The sequence below is a fragment of the Lissotriton helveticus genome, chromosome 10, assembly GCF_964261635.1.
Source record: "Lissotriton helveticus chromosome 10, aLisHel1.1, whole genome shotgun sequence".
Classification (NCBI taxonomy): Eukaryota; Metazoa; Chordata; class Amphibia; order Caudata; family Salamandridae; genus Lissotriton; species Lissotriton helveticus.
This window is the reverse complement of record NC_136071.1, coordinates 1,736,130-1,758,502: the sequence shown is the minus strand read 5'-3', so window position 1 is coordinate 1,758,502 and position 22,373 is coordinate 1,736,130. Positions and strand designations below refer to the sequence as shown.

Genomic DNA, 22,373 nt, shown 5'->3' with positions numbered 1-22,373 from the left:
GCCCTCCCTCTCTTTCTGCAACTTCATATTTTCCATCGCGACCACCACCCTTCACCCTCTGCTCTCCTCCTCCTCTCGCTCCGTCTCCATGTAACGCAATGCTGTGCCTGGCTTCGTACAGAAATGTAACGCAACGCTGTGCCTGGCTTCGTACAGAAATGTAACGCAACGCTGTGCCTGGCTTCGTACAGAAATGTAACGCAGGGGGGGGGGGAAACAGAAAATGACAAGACAAGTTTAAGGGTAATTGACTTAGTATCTTATAGATTAAGAATGAGCTTGAATGTAAGGAAAGGTGCAGTTTACTGTGATCTTATAATTAGCCATTATGTTGCGTTTGAAATGTTTAGCTTGGAACGTGTCAGGCTTGAATAATAAAAACAAAAGAAATTTGATATATGAAGAACTGAAAATATATGACCCACATATGGTTTTATTAACTGAAACGCATATTTGTTTCAAGGACAAGAAGCTATTGACTCAATTGGGATATGCGCTGGTGACATGTACTACTTTCAATGCTTCTATTCGAGGTGTGGCTATTCTGAAAAAGAGACAATTAAGTGTAGAAGTAATTAAATCTGCTGCGGATGAGGGGGGCCGTTGGGCAATTACCCAAATGCAGTTAGAAAATCGAAAATTTGTTTTTTGTGCTATTTATGGGCCGAATATTGATGACCCACATATTTTTGATTGGTTAAATTTGGAACTACTTGCATGGGAGGGGGAACTTATTGTAATGGGAGATTTTAATTGTGGGCTAGACTATGATCAAGATGTTACAAAGAGAGGTATATTTCGACGCATGCGTAAAACTAGGGCGGCAATCTTAGAATTAGCAAGGATACACAATGTTAAAGATGTGTGGAGAAATCTATTTCCCAATATACCTGGATACACATACTACTCCCCACCCCATAAACGGTGCTCACGAATAGACCTGGCTTGGGCGTCGGATGAAATCATCAATACAGGACATATGGAGATCTTCCCAAGGATCTCATCCGATCACAGCCCTATACTCTTCATATTTAATATCGGTCAAACGGCACCCGATTTTAGATCCTTCACGTTCCCTAGATATTTGTTAACTGACTTAGTATTTGTAGCTAAGCTTAAGGAACATATAAAAGAATATATTGAAATTAATATCAATACTGCTAACCTTCTATCAGTTTGGGACGCTTGCAAAGCTTTTATCAGGGGAGTTGCGCAGCAATATGTGCTCAGACAAAACTCTATCCGTAAGGCAGAGACCAAGGCTACTTTAGCCAATATTTTATTATTAGAAAATCAGTTAGTTGAAAAACTTAGAGCTGATGAGACGAATGCACAAAGTATAGCTCAATTAGAAATTAAATTAGTAAGTCAGCGCTCAATCCTTAAAAGCTCTCTTAGGGAGAAAAACTCTCAGAAAATTATCAAATACAAATTATCTCAATATGAATGTGGTGATAGAGTTGGGAAGTTTTTGGCATATAAAGTCGCAGATGATCGTGCAACGACCCTAGTTAAAGCAATGAAGGGTCCCCATAATATCTTATATACTCAATCGGCTCAAATTCTGGGACAATTTGTCTCATATTATGAAAATGTATATACCCCCGAGAGCAGATGCACTGAAGACCAGAAACAATCTTATATTAACAAGAATCTGCCGGCAGGAACATACTTGGAACAAACATTAATTGACCAACTGGAAGAGGAGGTTACATTATCTGAGCTTCGTCTTGCTGTCACCTCTCTTCCATCTAATAAAGCGGCTGGCGAGGATACACTTCCTATAGAGCTATATAAGATTTGCGCAGAAGAAATTTTACCACTGCTCTGTTTGGTCATTAATTCAATTGCTGCCACTGGGAAGGCCCCAGATTCATGGAAGACAGCTAAAATTATGTTCTTTCTAAAAAAAAAATATCTCCGGTGGAGTGTGAGTCTTACAGACCTATCTCTCTGATAAATACTGACGCAAAAGTTTATTCTAAACTTTTAGCAATGCGATTAGCTCCTCTTATGCCCCTTTTGGTAAATGATCAACAACATGGTTTTGTTGTTGGGAGAGACACCACTACACATGTCAAATATGGCTATTACTGCCTTTGACGTTGCTACGACTGATCGCACCCCACTCGGTATGATACTTTTAGACGCGGAGAAGGCGTTCGACCGAGTGGGGTGGGATTATCTGTGGGGCGTCTTAAGGCAATTTGGTTTTAGAGGGCGTTTTGTGAGAAGCATACAGGCGTTGTATAAGGACCCTAATGGCAAAATCAGCTATGCTGGCGCTCTCTCATCAGCTTTTCCAATCCTACGAGGGACGCGGCAGGGATGTCCGCTATCACCCCTGCTTTTCGCTCTCTCCATGGAGCCATTTATTAACGCCCTGGAAGCTCAAACTAAGATTGCCCCGATCTTCCATGAAGGTAAATCTCTTAAAATTACTGCATATGCAGATGACTTAGCTATTTACACCACCAATGTCATAGATGCACTATTAGGGATCATGACAGAAGCTAAAAACTTTGGATCTATCTCTGGCTATAAATTAAATATAAATAAAACACAAGTCATTATGAACTATAAGGCCAATTTATCAGTGCAAGGACTTTGCCAATCTGCAGTATATCTAGGGGTAAAGATATCATCTAATATCGCTGATATAAACTCATTAAATTATGATCCTTTATTAAAAGAAGTGACCAATCTTCTGAAAAAATGGCACAAGATTCCATTAAATCTTATAGGTCGTATGAATTTGATTAAAATGAACATACTGCCGAAGTTTCTATATCTTTTCCGCTCTATACCTTGTCGCGTTAATAACTTATTCTTTAAAAAATTAGACGGCATTTTAAGTAGTTTCATTTGGGGCTATAAGAAGGCTCGTAGGTCTACGATAATATTGAAACTCCCCCCTGAGAAGGGAGGTTTAAACTTCCTGGACTTCAAAGCTTATTTTATTGCTTCTTTTCTAGGCCGGCTCCGTAGTTTATTTGTCGCTAATAACCAATATTTTTTTCACCAATTTATGCTAGGTGGCTATTCAAAACAACTCCTGGCCAAAGTACAAGACCCAAATTATTTTAAACGGGTAAAATTTAAGACCGCGAGAGATGCGGTATTTATATGGAAACAGATGTTGACTAAGTGCAATACTTCGTTTTTTCACAAAGAGCTGCCAATATGGGATAATCCTGGGCTTCCAGATATTTTTAGAGATAAAACTGGACGAGAATGGGCCAATTATGGTATTGAGACACTAGGTGATCTCTATGGTACGGATGGGTTTCTACAATTTCCAACATTACAACTTTTATATAAATTGCCTGAAAAAATGAGATACAAATACATTCAAGTTAAGGATTATTTAATACGTAAAATGAATCTGGTAGAAATCACTAGCTCAGATATATGGACATGTTTCTATTCTGTGCATAGAAAATCACTAATTAGCTTGGGATATAAATGTCTCAGCCAAAATAGCTCTGACGAAGCCCCTAGATTGGCACTAAAATGGACTACCAGTTTAGGATTTAACGTGACAACCCAGAATATCTCCGCTGCCTTAGCCAATATCAGTAAAGCCGTCCAGTCTTCCAGTTTGAAACTCCAATCTTATAGGACGATTAGTCAACTGTACTACACTCCATTAAAAATTTCAAAATGGGCGCAAAATAATTCCAACAATGATCGTACTAAATGTCCTAAATGTGGTCTGGTGGCAGCTGACCTTATACATATGTTATGTTAAATTGTTATGTTAAATTGGCTCTTCTATAGCGCACGGCTACTCCGAGGAGTGTCCCGGCGCTTTGGCGAAGAGAGAGACAAGGAGAGATACAGCATGACAGTGCTCCAGAAAAGACAGAATTTACAGAGAGAAAAGCCAGGTCTTTAGCAGCTTTCTAAAGGCAAGCATATGATTTATTTGTGCCCATTATTAGCAAAATTTTGGTTGGACATAGAAAATATTTTAACCCATAATCAACTGATCAATTTTTCGCTAAATGCCGCTGCGGTACTTTTGGCTATATACCCGGTTAGTCCTATTTATAAAGATTTGTTAAATATTACATTGGCTTGTGCAAGATTGGTGGTAGCAAGGGCCTGGATTTCTCAGAATCCTCCTCATATAACTGAATGGTGGTCATTGGTTTATGAAATTCATACTATGGAAAAAGCTATTGCCAGGAATAGAGGAACCAAAGCCAAAATTAAGTTTATTAAAATGTGGGGTAATTTTTTTGCTATGTCGGCAATGATTTGAACCATGTATGTGTGTGTTTTTTTTCGTTTTTTTTTCTCCTCTTCTTCCTTTGTTTATGATATTTCAATTATTAGCGATTTGTCCTGACTAGGAACTATTTCTTTTACTTTTTTGTGTTTGTATTTCTCTAATATGTATCTGCATCAAATCGAATTCGATTTATTTTTCTCAGATTATGTATTCGATACGTTGATTTCCTTGACTTGCTTGTCAAAAAAAAAAAGTCAAAAAAAATAAATAAAAAAAAGAAATGTAACGCAATGCTGTGCCTGGCTTCGTAAAGAAATGTAACGCAATGTTCTCTTACAATGTTTCATGGGTGTTCCCGTGCACTCACTCATAAATTTCACGCTGGAATTTCATTCCAGATGAAATCAGTACGCCAGAGGAGAAATATGTCTATTTCTCAGCAATACTTTCTCTTTCTATGGGTGAAGAAAAGAATCCTGCCGGTAACCAGGCCCCCTTGTACCGCGGCGCAGAGGTTCCTGTGTTGGCGCTAAGCAGCACGCAGCGCACCAGCGCTGGAAGAGAGCTGGAAAGTGCCATCTATTTGTAAATATGCTCACTCCTTTTCATGCAGCGCAGCACTGCACAACGCTGCATTGGGTGGAATATTAGTAAATGTGCCCTTAAGTACACTGCGCTGCCCCCCTAGATGAGTGCCACTCGCTCGCCTGCCCAGTGGTTGCTGTGGATGTTGGGTGGCGGGAGGAGGTCTGTTGTAACTCCCACCTGCTGGGATGATTCCGATGCGGATCGCTGAGGGCCGGAGCTCCGCGTCGTCCTCGTCCTCACACACGCCCGCTTCGCGCTGAGTGCGGCCGATGAGTCCGTGCATCAACTCACTGAACATCCCGTCACCGCCGACACAGACCAACCTGAGGGAGAGTAAAGGACAGAGCTGAGGCCTGCGGTGTGAGGAGCTGGGAGGAGGCTCGGGGTCAGTGGACATGGCACAGCAGACCCCCGGCCAGCACTGCCCGCTACAAGGACACATTTATGAGAGAAGTGGCGGAGCGTGGCGTTAGCCTCCTTGGCTTAACGCCATGCTCCGCCACTTCTGAAACGCAAGGCTGCTCCGTATTTACAAGAATACGGTGCAGCCCTGCATTTCCCCCTGCGCTGGTGCTAATTTAGCTGCCTAGCGCCAATGCAGGCTCTCTTGCACCATAGTGCAAGGGTAAAACCAAAGGGGAGGATGGACGGAGTGTTGAACATTGCAAGCACTCACCCCCAGTCAAAAGATCTGGGTTTGATCCATCACCGTTCTTTAGCCCACTCTGCCACCCCAGTTCAGACATGGCTATATGCAAATCAGTCTGACCCTGTGCCTCATGGGAACAGTCCAGCCCGAACTGCATTGCAGGCAAATGCTTGTTTATGTGCGGAAGGTGCCCCTTCCTGCACATAAACAATAAGTAGTGACACTTTTGTAACACATGTGTGTGCTATTTAATGCACATAAACAATCAATGGCATTTTGCTGTTTCTATGTGTGATGCACAACGCAGCACACATGGATACGCAAAACCGAGGAGAAATCAAGCACTTCTCATCATTTTGACCAGGTTTTCCCTGGTTTTAATTTTGGCACTGCCCCCGATTCATGCCACCCTTGTAAATAGGGGGCAGCAGCAGAATGAATGGGTGTTGTAGTCGAACACCCACCGGCAACACCCATTGCCCTCCCCTTTCAATCAAAGTGAAGCATGAAAGGCGGCCCTATTTACAAGGCAGAGTTAAGCCAGGTTAAGTGGCCCGAAGCTGCCTTGTGAATAAGTAGCAGCTCCCACCGCCACCACAACGTCTGAAAAAGTGACTTTGTTATGGTGGTAGGGGCTTGTAAATATGCCTCTGTGACTTGTGCCATGCCTAAGCCAGACCCCCGGCCCGCACACTACCCCCTGGACGGACACTGTGCCTGCTCTAGGCCATGGAGAACTGGCCGGATTGTGAGTCGGGTGGGATCGTCTCCGAAGGCCAGTGTCGAGGCCTCCGAGAGGCCGCTCGAGCCAGGGTCCCAGAGACCCCGAAGGGCTCTGGGTGGCCAGACTCCCTTCCACGCACACACTCACCCGTCCACGCCTTGCAGGTCCTCCTGGAGGATGTGGTCTCTGGCATGGTTGGCCCGGGTGGTTTCTGAAACGGAGAGTGCATTAGTATCGTGAAGAGCAAAGTCAACCAAACAGGACACATTAGGGCCACCCAGAATCAGGTGTGCCCACCCTGACCACCCACGACCACCACGTCCAATCAACACAATCTAGAACACAAGGGCTCATCCGTGGCTCGTACAGGAATCCTGACCACCCAGACCACCATCACCACACAATGCAGACCACAGGGGCTCATCCGTGACTTCTAGAGGCATCCGGACCACCCAGACCACCATCACCACACAATCCAGACCACAAGGGTTCATCCAGGGCTTCTAGAAGCACCGTGACCACCCAGACCACCATCACCACACAATGCAGACCACAGGGGCTCATCCGTGACTTCTAGAGGCATCCTGACCACCAACGACCACCACGTTCACTCAACACAGTCCAGATCACAATGGCTCATTCTAGAAGCACTGTGGCCACCCACGACCACCACGTCCACTCGACACAATCTAGAACACAAGGGCCCATCCGTGGCTCGTACAGGAATCCTGACCACCCAGACCACCATGACAACTGAACAAAATCCTGATCACAAGGGTTCACCCAAGGCTTTTAGAGGCATCCTGACCACTTAAAACCCCTCCCAGGTGCTTAGATGAATGCTAACACCATTCCACCCTGATCACCTGGGACCACCCAGAGCCACAGCAGCCCCCCATGACCGCCCTACCATCCAGCTTCACCCTCACCACATGGAACCACTCTGGATCATCGGGGCCACCCTGTACCTCCCCGGATTGGGGACTCCCTGAAACAGAATAAACGCGCATTAGTGTCGTGTGGACAGAGGCTGAGCACACAGGAAGAGTCATGGTCATCATGACCACTTGAGGTCTCATTGACCACTCGGCACAATCCTGACCACAGCGGCTCGTACAAGACTTCTGGTGGTACCCGGATGACCCAACACCACCCACGAGGAGCTGAACTCACTATCAAGGGCCTCTATGCCCATGCTGGCATCAACGTACAATTCTGACCACCCAAAATCACCCTGCCATCCAGCTTCACCCTCACCACATGGAACCACTCAAAACATGCAAGATGATGCTGGTCACCCAGCGATCGCCCATGGCCCACCATACACGAGTCTTCCAACGACATTCTCTACCACCTCACCACTCACAAACGCCGGAGAACTCAAAACAATACAGATCGCTCAGTACCACTCCAGACTGCCAGGTCCACACCAACCTCTCGCGCCGAACCAGAACAATCCCAAGCAAGAGAGGGAACAAGGAACAACAAGTCGGTACAACGAGGAGAGAAGAAGGGGTGTACCAGTGTGCGGAAGAGGGCACTGAGCGAAGACGAGAAGGGAGCAGTAGAGGGGTGGGATGGAAGAAAGTGAGGATGGGAGCATGAGAAGGAGAGAAACGAAGGAGTGGAGAGAGAAGAGGAAGGGAGCACAGTTAGCAGGAGTGAGATGTGTACCAATCACTTGAGTCTGGATTCCTGCCAGCTGGAAGAGCGGGGACACCTTGGAGTAGATCCGGATGGCCTGACCACGACCACCAAAGGGATTGATGAAGACCAGGAGATTCTTGGGCCGCCTCCCGCCTGCGGGGATACAAGGAGGCTTTAGACACATTGAGACCAGGAAGATGCAGCCATGGCTCAGCCAAGGCCCCCAGGCACCACTGAGAGAGAGAGTGACAATGAAGAGAGGCCCAACACCTAGAGTGACCTAGGACCATCCAGCCAAGGCCACCAGGCACCACTGAGAGAGAGTGACAATAAAGACAGGCCTAGAACCTTGAGTGACCTAGAACCATCCAGCCAAGGCCACCAGCCACCACTGAGAGAGAGTGACAATGAAGACAGGCCTAGAACCTTGAGTGACCTAGAAATATCCAGCCAAGGCCTTCAGGGCCAATGAAAAAGACTGAGAACAAAGACAGGCCTATGTGCCCTCTGCCCTCATCTCCCATGCTTCCATGTCATGTACCCCCCCCCCCTTGCTCCTGGTACTCACCGTACTGCTGAGTCCTCTGCTGCAGGAGCTGCACCCACTGGTGGCTGAGGTCTCGGTCCTGGGCTGTGAACAGCAGCGTCTCCAGGGACCACTGACGCTTGCTGCCCCTCTTCACGTAGAACACTGAGGGGGCAAGAGAGACAGTGACCAATGGGCAGAGAGAGAACAAGAACAGCCAGTGACCAATGGGAACACTGAGAACAAGAGGAGTCAGTGACCAATGAGAACACTGAGAACAAGAACAGTCAGTGACCAATGAGCACAGAGAGAACAAGATGAGTCAGTGACCAATGAGCACAGAGAGAACAAGATGAGTCAGTGACCAATGAGCACAGTGAGAACAAGATGAGCCAGTGACCAATGAGCACAGAGAGAACAAGATGAGTCAGTGACCAATGGGAACACTGAGAACAAGAACAGCCAGTGACCAATGAGCACAGAGAGAACAAGATGAGTCAGTGACCAATGAGCAGAGAGAGAACAAGAGGAGTCAGTGACCAATGAGAACACTGAGAACAAGAACAGTCAGTGACCAATTAGCACAGAGAGAACAAGAGGAGTCAGTGACCAATGAGCACAGTGAGAACAAGAGGAGTCAGTGACCAATGAGAACACTGAGGACAAGAACAGCCAGTGACCAATGAGCACAGAGAGAACAAGATGAGTCAGTGACCAATGAGCAGAGAGAGTACAAGAGGACTCAGTGACCAATGAGCAGAGAGAGAACAAGAGGAGTCAGTGACCAATGAGCACAGTGAGAACAAGAGGAGTCAGTGCCCAATGGGCACAGAGAGAACAAGAACTGACAATGACCAACGAAAACACTGAGCACAAGAAGAGTCAGTGACCAATGAGCACAGTGATAACAAGAACTGACAGTAACCAATGAGAACAGAGAGGACAAGAACAGCCAGTGACCAATGAGCACAGAGAGAACAAGATGAGTCAATGAACAATGAGAACACTGAGAACAAGAAGAGCCAGTGACCAATGAGCACAGTGAGAACAAGAACAGCCAGTGACCAATGAGAACACTAAGAACAAGATGAGTCAGTGACCAATGAGCACAGAGAGAACAAGACCAGCCAGTGACCAATGAGAACACAAGGAACAGGATGAGTCAGTGACCAATGAGAACAGTGAGAACAAGAACTGACAGTGACCAATGAGAACAGTGAGAACAAGAACTGACAGTGACCAATGAGAACAGTGAGAACAAGAACTGACAGTGACCAATGAGAACAGTGAGAACAAGATGAGTCAGTGACCAATGAGAACAGTGAGAACAAGATGAGTCAGTGACCAATGAGAACAGTGAGAACAAGATGAGTCAGTGACCAATGAGCACAGTGAGAACAAGAGGAGTCAGTGACCAATGAGAACACTGAGAGCAGGAAGATGAGTCAGTGAACAATGAGCACACTGAAAACAAGAACTGACAGTAACCAATGAGAACACTGAGGACAAGAAGAGCCAGTGACCAATGAGCACAGAGAGAACAAGATGAATCAGTGACCAATGAGAACACTGAGAACAAGATGAGTCAGTGACCAATGAGCACACTGAAAACAAAATGAGTCAGTGACCAATGAGCACACTGAAAACAAGAAGAGCCAGTGACCAATGAGCACAGAGAGAACAAGATGAATCAGTGACCAATGAGAACACTGAGAACAAGATGAGTCAGTGACCAATGAGCACACTGAAAACAAAATGAGTCAGTGACCAATGAGCACAGTGAGAACAACATGAGTCAGTGACCAATGGGCACAGAGAGGACAAGATGAGTCAGTGACCAATGAGCACAGAGAGGACAAGAAGAGCCAGTGACCAATGAGCACAGTGAGAACAAGATGAATCAGTGACCAATGAGAACACTGAGAACAAGATGAGTCAGTGACCAATGAGCACAGTGAGAACAACATGAGTCAGTGACCAATGGGCACAGTGAGAACAAGATGAATCAGTGACCAATGAGAACACTGAGAACAAGATGAGTCAGTGACCAATGGGCACAGTGAGAACAGGAACAGCCAGTGACCAATGAGAACACTGAGGATAAGATGAGTCAGTGACCAATGAGCACAGTGAGAACAAGAACTGACAGTGACCAATGGGCACAGTGAGAACAAGATGAGTCAGTGACCAATGAGCACAGTGAGAACAAGATGAGTCAGTGACCAATGAGCACAGAGAGGACAAGATGAGTCAGTGACCAATGAGCACAGAGAGGACAAGATGAGTTAGTGACCAATGAGAACACTGAGGACAAGATGAGTCAGTGACCAATGAGCACAGAGAGGACAAGATGAGTCAGTGACCAATAAGCACAGAGAGGACAAGATGAGTCAGTGACCAATGAGAACACAGAGCAGGAAGATGAGTCAGTGACCAATGAGCACAGAGAGGACAAGATGAGTCAGTGACCAATGAGAACACTAAGAACAAGATGAGTCAGTGACCAATGAGCACAGTGAGAACAAGAATAACCAGTGACCAATGGGAACACTGAGGACACGAAGAGCCAGTGACCAATGAGAACACTAAGAACAAGATGAGTCACTGACCAATGAGCACAGTGAGAACAAGAATAACCAGTGACCAATTGGAACACTGAGGACAAGAGCCAGTGACCAATGAGAACACTAAGAACAAGATCAGTCAGTGACCAATGAGCACAGAGAGAACAAGATGAGTCAGTGACCAATGAGCAGAGTGAGAACAACATGAGTCAGTGACCAATGGGCACAGAGAGGACAAGATGAGTCAGTGACCAATGGGCACAGTGAGAACAAGAACAGCCAATGGCCAATGGGAACACTGAGAGCAGGAAGATGAGTCAGTGACCAATGAGAACACAGAGCAGGAAGACGAGTCAGTGACCAATGAGAACACTAAGAACAAGATGAGTCAGTGACCAATGAACAGTGAGAACAACATGAGTCAGTGACCAATGGGCACAATGAGAACAAGAACAGCCAGTGACCAATGAGAACACTGAGGATAAGATGAGTCAGTGACCAATGAGCACAGTGAGAACAACATGAGTCAGTGACCAATCAGCACAGTGAGAACAAGATGAGCCAGTGACCAATGAGCACGGTGAGAACAAGAAGAGCCAGTGACTAATGAGAACACTGAGGGGACAAGGGAGTCAGTGACCAATTGGCACAGTGATAACAAGATGAGCCAGTGACCAATGAGAACACTAAGAACACGAAGATGAGCCAGTGACCAATGAGAACACAGAGAGAACAAGAGGAGTCAGTGACCAATGAGAACACAGAGCAAGAGGAGGAGCCAGTGACCAATGAGCACAGAGAGAACAAGATGAGTCAGTGACCAATGAGAACACAGAGCAAGAGGAGGAGTCAGTGACCAATGAGCACAGAGAGAACAAGATGAGTCAGTGACCAATGAGCACAGAGAGAACAAGATGAGTCAGTAACCAATGAGCACAGAGAGAACAAGATGAGTCAGTGACCAATGAGAACACAGAGCAAGAGGAGGAGTCAGTGACCAATGAGCACAGAGAGAACAAGATGAGTCAGTGACCAATGAGCACAGAGAGAACAAGATGAGTCAGTGACCAATGAGAACACAGAGCAAGAGGAGGAGTCAGTGACCAATGAGCACAGAGAGAACAAGATGAGTCAGTGACCAATGAGAACACAGAGCAAGAGGAGGAGTCAGTGACCAATGAGCACAGAGAGAACAAGATGAGTCAGTGACCAATGAGCACAGAGAGAACAAGATGAGTCGGTAACCAATGAGCACAGAGAGAACAAGATGAGTCAGTGACCAATGAAAACACAGAGCAAGAGGAGGAGCCAGTGAGCAATGGAGAAACACTGATAGTAATCAGGGAGTCCAGGCAGGTGAGGCATTCTTAGGGAACCCTCAGGCCTCAGCAGGGAGTTCAGAGGAAAGCCTCAGACCCTGAAGACAGACGTCCCAGGGGAGGCTCAGGGCCTGAGGATAGAAACCTCAAGGGAGTCTCAGGGCCTGAGGATAGAAACCTCAAGGGAGTCTCAGGGCCTTGGGCTAGAAACCTCAAGGGAGTCTCAGGGCCTGAGGATAGAAACCTCAAGGGAGTCTCAGGGCCTGAGGATAGAAACCTCAAGGGAGTCTCAGGGCCTGAGGATAGAAACCTCAAGGGAGTATCAGGGCCTGAGGATAGAAACCTCAAGAGAGTCTCAGGGCCTGAGGATAGAACCAACCTTAAGGGACTCTCAAGGCCTGAGGAGAGAAACCTCAAGGGAGTCTCAGAACCTGAGAACAGAAGCCTCAGGGGAAGCCTCAGGGCCTGGACTCAGCATCCCCTGATCCCGGTGGTTGGGAAGGGAGAGGCCACCCTCAGGCCCTGAGGATAGGAACCTCAAGGGCGAAGATTGTGAGGAGTCACTGGCCATGATGGACCCCTGGCCATGATGGACCCCTGGCCATGATGGACACCTGGCCATGATGGAGCCACTGGCCATGATGGAGCCACTGGCCATGATGTGTCATGTTCCGCGGTGTTTACGGTTCCCGGACTGTCGCAGGGAGCAAGGAAACTACAGTTCCCGGCATGCCTCGCGTATGTCACGTATGACGCCGAGTGCGCGCGCATGCCAGGAAATAAAGGAGCGGAACCAACGGCTGTGAAACGCCGATAATTCCGAGGATACTGGGAAGTCTTTTGGAGCTCCGGACCATGGGTAGTATCCGACTTGTTTTCCCAAGTCCAACCGAACCGTGAGTAAAGGGCTTACAGGTGGCGGTGTGAGGCGTTGGTTCTATCGATCCCAACAGCACACCGGCCGGCTGTCTCAGAAAAAGGAAGCTTCACTCGGCTGAGTGTAACTCGAAGTTTCCAAACCTTGTTTGTTGGTCCAGAACCGTGTTTGGCATTTCAAGGGCAGTTGGAGCTACAGACACCTTGCGCAGCTTCATTGCCAAACACAACTCTAAGTGTATATATGCGTGTATGTATCTCGTTCAAAATAAAAGCGATGGGACTCACTTGCACATGAACACTGAGCCTCGCTATCTATTTACCCTGAAGGAGTAAAACATTGACTCCTTTATGAAGTAAGGCACATTAAGTAATTCTGCAAAGTAGTGTGACGACAACACTGCATTCCGTTCTAAAGGAGCCTTTCTCTTTGTGATTACCGGGGAGGTTCCGCATGAAGCAGAATTTATTGTTCTCTTGTTTTCGTTTCTACAGGAGACAGGAGGGGTCTTGAGAGAGGGACTTGTGGTTTACCCATACAAGTAGATATGAAGCAATATTCAGGGTATGTGTAGGGTACTTGCTGTTATACAACCGTTATTCATGTTCCCCTTCACCCGTATACGTTATACAGTGTATGTTTTGTCTTGCAGCTGGGTACAGTTCCTCTTACCTCCTCCACATCAGTGTCTCCGCTAGGATTAAAGCCTTGTGTATTTTCCTTTACAGGTATTACTCACACATAGTGGGATGTTATTTGGTTAGTGAAGGTCACTGTAGAATACCCTTTATAGAGTGAGGGAGATAGGGTGTTCTAATCTTTTGTTATTTGTCATTACAGATCTCCCTCCCCGCTGTCCCCTTCCTTTCCCGCGCCCCGTTGAATTATCTCGATTGTTCGTGTCAATGCATATTGAACATTGAGGTAGTTTGGTAGGGCCGGGTATTGGACTCTCAACACAGCCCCGAGGAAGCCTAAAGCCGAACCTGACATGATGGACCCCTGGCCATGATGGACCCCTGGCCATGATGGACCCCCTGGCCATGATGGACCCCTGGCCATGATGGACCCCCTGGCCATGATGGACCCCCTGGCCATGATGGACCCCCTGGCCATGATGGACCCCTGGCCATGATGGACCCTCTGGCCATGATGGACCCTCTGGCCATGATGGACCCTCTGGCCATGATGGACCCTCTGGCCATGACGGACCCCCTGGCCATGACGGACCCCCTGGCCATGATGGACCCTCTGGCCATGATGGACCCTCTGGCCATGATGGACCCTCTGGCCATGATGGACCCTCTGGCCATGATGGACCCCCTGGCCATGATGGACCCCCTGGCCATGATGGACCTCCTGGTCATGATGGGCCCCCTGGTCATGATGGGCCCCCTGGCCATGATGAGCCCCTGGCCATGATGGACCCACTGGCCATGATGGACCCCCTGGCCATGATGGACCCACTGGCCATGATGGACCCCCTGGCCATGATGGACCCCCTGGCCATGATGGACCCCCGGTCATGATGGGCCCCTGGCCATGATGGACCCCTGGCCATGATGGACCCCCGGTCATGATGGGCCCCTGGCCATGATGGACCCCCCGGCCATGATGGACCCCCGGCCATGATGGACCCCCGGCCATGATGGACCCCCTGGCCATGATGGGACCCCTGGCCATGATGGACCCCTGGCCATGATGGAGCCACTGGCCATGATGGGACCCCTGGCCATGATGGAGCCACTGGCCATGATGGACCCCCTGGCCATGATGGACCCCTGGCCATGATGGACCCCTGGCCATGGTGGACCCCTGGCCATGATGGACCCCTGGCCATGATGGACCCCTGGCCATAATGGAGCCACTGGCCATGATGGACCCCTGGCCATGGTGGACCCCTGGCCATGGTGGACCCATGGCCATGGTGGACCCCTGGCCATGATGGACCCCTGGCCATGATGGAGCCACTGGTCATGATGGAGCCACTGGTCATGATGGACCCCTGGCCATGATGGACCCCTGGCCATGATGGACCCCTGGCCATGGTGGACCCCTGGCCATGATGGACCCATGGCCATGATGGAGCCACTGGCCATGATGGACCCCTGGCCATGGTGGACCCCTGGCCATGGTGGACCCCTGGCCATGATGGGGCCCCTGACCATGATGGAGCCACTGGCCATGATGAAGCCACTGGCTATGATGAAGCCACTGGTCATGATGGACCCCCGGCCATGATGGACCCCCGGGCCATGATGGACCCCTGGCCATGATGGACCCCTGGCCATGATGGACCCCTGGCCATGATGGACCCCTGGCCATGATGGACCCCTGGCCATGATGGAGCCACTGGCCATGATGGACCCCTTGGCCATGATGGACCCCCTGGCCATGATGGACCCCCTGGCCATGATGGACCCCCTGGCCATGATGGACCCCCTGGCCATGATGGACCCCCTGGCCATGATGGACCCCTGGCCATGATGGAGCCACTGACCATGATGGACCCCTGGCCATGATGGAGCCACTGGCCATGATGGAGCCACTGGCCATGATGGACCCCTGGCCATGGTGGACCCCTGGCCATGATGGACCCCTGGCCATGATGGAGCCACTGGCCATGATGGAGCCACTGGCCATGATGGGGCCCCTGGCCATGATGGGGCCCCTGACCATGATGGAGCTACTGACCATGATGGACCCCCTGGCCATGATGGACCCCCGGTCATGATGGACCCCCGGCCATGATGGACCCCCGGCCATGATGGACCCCCGGCCATGATGAAGCCACTGGCCATGATGGACCCCCTGGCCATGATGGACCCCTGGCCATGACGGAGCCACTGGCCCAATTTCTGGCTCATGGATTTTTCAACATCCTAACAGCCATGGCTTTTCCTTCTGAAGCATCGACTGCTGCTAAACCGCGTGGTTGGGCCTTTGGACAGCAGAAAGCATCTTTACCCTTCAGTTCAGCAGTGAACGGTTTTGAGTGGTCCAAGCCTCCCTTCTGGGGCTGAGTAAAGTCACGTCAGCGACAGGCAGCGAAAGAACCTCAAGGCGTTGAGAGTGAGTTCAGAGGCAGGAATGGAGGTTCTTCATCTAAACCACCTTCAGATCTTTCCTCTAACCAAAACACTCCTAACTCTCACGGTGTCCGCGCCTCAGGCCTTGCTTCGCACCGGTTGAAGGAAGCCAAGATCCTTTCTCAGCTGCTGGAGTCGGATCACCTCAGTCATCTGGGGTATTGTCATCGTCAAAGGGGGAACAGGATCAAATTCTCCAGAGATATAGGGTCTCTTGTAACTTCTTGGACCCACTCCCTGAAGAAACTAGAGGCTCAGATCTCAGAGATGCAACCTGTTTGGGATGAGAGAGGCTTCACTCCAGTTACCAAAGAACAACCGGCCATGGGTGCGCAGTCTCGTGTCCTCCTAGTATCGACGTGTTCAGGGGGGTTTCATCGAACCATCAACTTGGAGGGGGTCAATCAGTTTGGCCGAACAACCCGTTTCAAGATGGACACTTCTCAGACTATAAGCTGCCAATCTTACGATGAGATCTTTATGTGGCTTTGGATTTGGAAGATGCTTATATATATATATAAACATTCCCTATTTGACTTCCTCATCAAAAGTTACAGCTTTTGCACTTCTGTCCAATCCCTCTCAGTTCAAGGTCCGCCACTTCGTCATGAAACTCACCTTGGGGGTCTTCTCCGGGCGCATATTATCCCTTCACAGCAATGGAACTGTCATGCGGATTTATATAGCGCTTACCACCCGAGGGGTATCCAGGCACTCAGCTGCTGCAGTCCTTGGCAGATTTACAGGCTGTTTGCAAGCTCCTGTCCTCACTGCGACTCCTGATCAACCAGAAGAAATCCGGTCTGTGACCAACTGAGGGCCTTCGAGTCACAGGCAGATGTGGGCATGGTGTCCTTGCCTCAGGACCGGGCCGGTCAGGTCCGTTCTCACTGGACGGCCTCGCAGTGTCTCCAGCCAGCTCCGGGTCACAGCTGGACGCATGTCCAAGGGGAGAGGGTGGGCTGCTCTCCCTTTGTCAGGAGTGGATGTGCTTCTGTCTTCAGGATTGTTGGGTCTTCACTTCTTCATGTCTTATGCTTTCTTCTAGTTTTCCACAGTGTTGTTGTTCTGTGTCTCACCTTGGGCTGTGTGTTGAGATATATTCTCTGTTGGTGGGACCCAACCTCTCGTCTGTACCAGCTAAAGATTCTTGCGACGGAGGAGATCGCTCATGAACCACAACCCGATGGTTCCAGCACATCTGGAGAAGGGGCTCTCCTTGCGTGGCTAAAACTGTCCTTCTGGTTCCCCACACTAGCCCTCTTCCTTTGGAACAGGTTGACCTGCACATCCTGGATGTTTGCAGGGCTGGGGCTGTGTCCATCCATCTAGAAAAGCTTTCTTTCCATAGGTGTGTCAATCTCTTAGTGAACTTTGGTGGCTAAGAGAAAGGCTTTTCTTCTCTTTCCACCTTGAGCCTCTGGATGAGGCAACCATTTGTTTTGTCTGTGACCTCTCAGGTAAGGAGTTACCTGCACATAGTCAAGGATGCTCCACTAGAGGTGTGACTGCCTCGTGAGCGGAGGTGGGAGGGGTCTCATTAGCAGACTGATGTTAATTCTTAATTTCCTTCGACATTTGGCAATTGGGTTTTATCGGCTCTCTCAAAACCGGTGATAGAGATATTTTTCATTACAGTACACTCAGGGTGTCGCGTGCTTTCTGTTTCTGACTTCTGTATTGTTTCTTTTGCGCAAAGCTGCTGTCTGGCTTGTGTATGCCCTCGCTATCGACAACAGGGAAGGGAAATTAGTTGGTAAAGTTCATATTACTCCGGTAATCCCGTTTTCGTTCCTTGTCCGAGGCCTTACTCCCCCTGCCTCCCTCTTGATCACAGCTTCAGCCTTGGTCTGGGTTGTTGTACCAGTACGATTGATGGGCAATAAGCCCTTCTATAGGGCATCACAGGAGTGGGAAGAGTCTTTCCTTAAGCCACCGCTTTAAAGTGTGTCTGCAGGAGGTGTCTTTGTCACATATAAAGACAGGAACAAGGAGGAACAAAATCAGAGTAAGAGGACTACCCGAAGACTCTGAGTATTTCATGCAATGAGAATTGATACTTGAGAAAATACATAAATTGTACCAAGAAAAAAACCCTGAAATAATGTAGTCAAATAAATCCATTTCATTAAAAAATGAACAAACAGTATTTCTGTATAAGTGCCCTCCTCACTGGCGACACAATTGCCGCCCCCCTCCCCAGCCACCCTCTCGTGCACCCTGAAGCGGGGGGCACGTGACGCGGTGCAGCCCCTTCCCTGTCACTCTCTGCTCACCTGTGAACTGGTTCTCTGGTATGGACGGTCGTGGGTCCGGGTCCGAGACATCCCTCTTGCCCAGACACACCTGGATGACCTCGGTGACCGGCATGCGGAAGCTCTGACCTGCAACGGAGAGGAAGAGAAGTGAGTGTCCTGCTGGAGAGACAGAGCACGCCTACATCAGGGGTGGGTGTATGATGGGCACAGCTGGGGCAGAGTCATAACTGTCCAGATGCAGGTTCCGGCAGCTACTCTTGAGCCGACTCACCCGCCGGCCCGCCTGTCGCTGAGCCCCCTCCTTCCTGAGCCCATCCGAGTCCTACTGGGAGCTCTCACCAGGCTTACTCAGCCCCCTCCAGCCCCCACACTCGCCTCTTATGACGACTGATACAGTGGCATCATAGACTTCTAAACTGATATAATGAAGTCACAGACCTGTAATCTTACACAATGATGTCACAGACCTCCAGTCTGACATAGTGGCATCGAAGGGCCCAATCTGATATTGTGATGTCACAGACCTTGTATGATATAGTGAGATCACAGACCTTTAATCTGTTTGACGTCACAGACCTTCAGTCCCAATCTGATGTAATGAGGCCATAGACCTCTAATGTGATATAGTGACGTCACAGACCGCCAGTCTGACATAGTGACATCATAGATCCCCAATTTGATATGATGTCATAGACCTCTAATGTGACATAGTGATGTCACAGACGTCCAGTTTGATCTAGTGACATCATAGACCTCTAATCTGATACAATGACACCATAGACCTCTTCCGTGATATAGTGACGTCACAGACCTCCAGTATGATACAGTGACTTCATAGACGTCCGATCTAATGCTGTGATGTCATAATTCTAATCTGATGTTGTAACCTCATGGACTACGGGAATCAGTTTTTACAAGTTTAATGTTCCGTAACTCTTGGGTCTCCGGACACTGTTGGAAATCATGTTGTGAAGACTGCCTGTGCAGGTCATGGGGTGTCCCAGGATGGGGGATTTATGCGTCGAAGGCTTTTAATCCCAGAATGTGGTAAATTATTCCACTGTTCCTTTGCATGCCCAGGGGCGAGGCACGCCACTGAGACCGATGCAGACAGTGCTGTGTCTCTTTCTTTCGCGAATGCCTGGCTCTGCTCACTGCCCCTCTGCACAGGACAGTGTGGCTTGAGCTGTTCTCCAGACAGCTCCAGAAAAAACAGAGGAACAAAACAACCCCGGAAGCCCACATCGCCTTCAAAGCAACCACCATCGCACACCACCACCTCATCAAAACAACAAGGAGGAAGGCCCTCCTAGATAGAATCACCAACAAACGCACACAATAACAAAGAACTCTTCAGCATCATCAAGGAGTTTGCCAAACCAAACAGCAAGGCCACAGATGTCCCACCCTCCAAAGACCTCGGGAAGAGACTCGGCACTTCCTTCTACTGCAAGATCAAGACTATCTACAACAACTTCTACACCCACCACAACCCCACCATGCCAGCAACCACCACAACTGACTCCGACCCCTCCGACTGACTGCTCAACTTGTCCCCACTCACCACAGACGACACCATAAAGACCATGAAAAGCATCCACTCCGGAGCACCTTTGGACCCCTGCCCCCACCACATCTTCCACAGAGTCGCCTCCGCCATCTGACCCGAGCTGTGCTGAACCATCAGCTGCTTCCTAGAGACTGCCACCTTCCCCGATGACTGAAAACACGCAGAGATCAACCCCCCCTGAAGAAAACCTCCGCAGACCCAACAGACCCCAAGACCTTCAGGCCCATCTCCCTGCTCCCCTTCCGAGCCAAAGTCATTGTTAACGGCTAGCGCAACGACTTTATCGAAACCAACTATGTCCTGGACTTCTCCCAATCTGGATTCCGAAGCAATCATAGCACTGAGACCGCCCTCCTCACCGGCACCGACGACATCAGCTCCGTCCTCGACTGGGGCAAAACCGCAGCCCTCGTCCTACTGGACCTCTCGGCAGCATTCGTCACCATCTCCCACCACACCCTAGCCACAAGACTCCACGATGCTGGTCCAAGACGAGGCCCTCAATGGGATCTGCTCCTTCCTAACCAGCAAACACAACAGGTTAGACTCCCACCGTACCTCTCAAAACCGACAAAGATGAGCTGCAGAGTAGCCCAGGGCTCCTCCCTCAGCCCCACCCTCTTCAATGGCTACATGGCCCCCCTTGCAGCCATCATCAGGAACCAGGGGCTCAAATCGTCTCCTACGCAGACGACACCCAGCTGATCCTCTCCCTCACCAAAGAAACCTACGGTCGCCAGGAACAACTTCCATGAAGGAATGAAAGCCTTCGCTGCCTGGATGAGGACAGCTGCCTGAAGCTCAACTCGGAAAAGACTGAAGTCCTCATCCTGGGTGCCTTCGCCTCTGCTTAGAACGACTCCTGGTGGCCCTCTGCTCTAGGATGACCCCCAACCCCCACGAACCACGCCCACAACATCGGAATCATACTGGACTCCTCGACCACAATGGACCGCTAGATAAACACGGTCTCCTCGGCCTGCTTCAGCACACTCCGCCTGCTTCGAAAGACCTTCGATGGATCCCCAACGAATACAGAATGACAGTCACCCATGCCGTCATCAGCAGCCGACACGACAACGGCAACGCACTCTACGCAGGTGTCACCCAGAAACTCCTCTGAAGACTCCAGAATGTCCGGACCCCACAGCAAGATTAATCCTCAACTCCCCCGTCACAGCCACATCACTGAACATCTCCGGGACCTCCGCTGCCCGCCAGTCAACAGAAGAATAACCTTCAAACTCCTCACCCACGCATACAAGGCCCTTCACAACACCGGACCGCACACCTTAATCACCCCCTCACATTCCACGTACACAACAGTCACCTCCGCTCCGACCAGCTTTCCCTGGCTACCGCCTCACGAATCCACAAGACCAGAACTGGGGAAATGCCCTTTTCCTACCTCGCCTCCAAGACACGGCGCACCCTGCCCATCCTCCTCTGAAAATCACCCTCGCTGACGCAATTCAGGAAGGACCTCAGGACCTGGCTCTGCGGGTGAACTCAACACTTAGTCTGATCTGCTGCGCCCCCCCCCACAGCGCCTTGAGACCCTCACGGGTGAGTAGCCGTGCATTCCAAACCCCGATTGATTGGTTGTGACCCTGGTCTAGATCAACGCACCCTTCAGTGGCGACGAGAGGGACTCTCTGGATCACCCCCACCGGTGGCGCAAGGTCCAGCAGACCTGCCTTCACCCCACACTCACCCCACCGATCCGGGCGAGGTGGAACATTCCAGCAACCCCCACTCTCACCTGGAGAAGGGGGGCGGAACCACCGTCCAGGGGTGGAGGAGAGCCGAAGTCAGCAGCAGATCCTGATTGGCTGAAAGCCTGACTGTGGGCTGGCATTATGGGATGGCTGCCAAGTCTTTAAATGAAATGAAAAAAGCGGGAGATCCTCTGAAAAGGCATGGCCCAAGTAGCGAACTAGGAATCCTTTCCAGGAGTCGTGGCCTATGGAATTAAGGGTGTGGCTTAAACCATGCGAACTACAATTCTGTGCTTCCCACAGCATCCAGCGGACTAGCACTTCTGCGCCTGGGGTGAGATTTCTGTTATTGCATCCAACATATCACACGCTAACAGACATGCCCCTGATAGGAGTGAAACTTATGAGCCTGTAGATAATGCAAACGTAACAATGATTTTGTTGTGAAGGATTAGAAAACAAAGGGAAATATTTACGAGGTAGTGGGGAGGGCGCGACGCTAGCCTTCCCGGCTTTACGCTGCGCTCCGCCACGTCTGAAACGCAGGGCTGCACCGTATTTACAAGGAAGCGATGCAGCCCTGCGTTTACCCCTGCGCTGGCGCTAA

The 22,373-nt window shown here is 49.6% G+C and overlaps 1 protein-coding gene across 1 annotated transcript in view; it reads right to left on the bottom strand.

Moving 5' to 3' along the window:
- The window catches only part of LOC144785719 (ceramide kinase-like), a 73,129-nt gene that overhangs the window by 39,116 nt on the left and 11,640 nt on the right, over positions 1 to 22,373 (bottom strand). The window contains exons 2-6 of the mRNA XM_078664504.1: positions 18,497 to 18,604; positions 8,414 to 8,536; positions 7,873 to 7,998; positions 6,346 to 6,409; positions 5,003 to 5,148 (exon numbers count right to left, since the gene is read on the bottom strand). Coding sequence (XP_078520630.1) covers positions 5,003 to 5,148; positions 6,346 to 6,409; positions 7,873 to 7,998; positions 8,414 to 8,536; positions 18,497 to 18,604 — 567 coding nt within the window. The remainder of the gene's footprint in view (positions 1 to 5,002; positions 5,149 to 6,345; positions 6,410 to 7,872; positions 7,999 to 8,413; positions 8,537 to 18,496; positions 18,605 to 22,373) is intronic.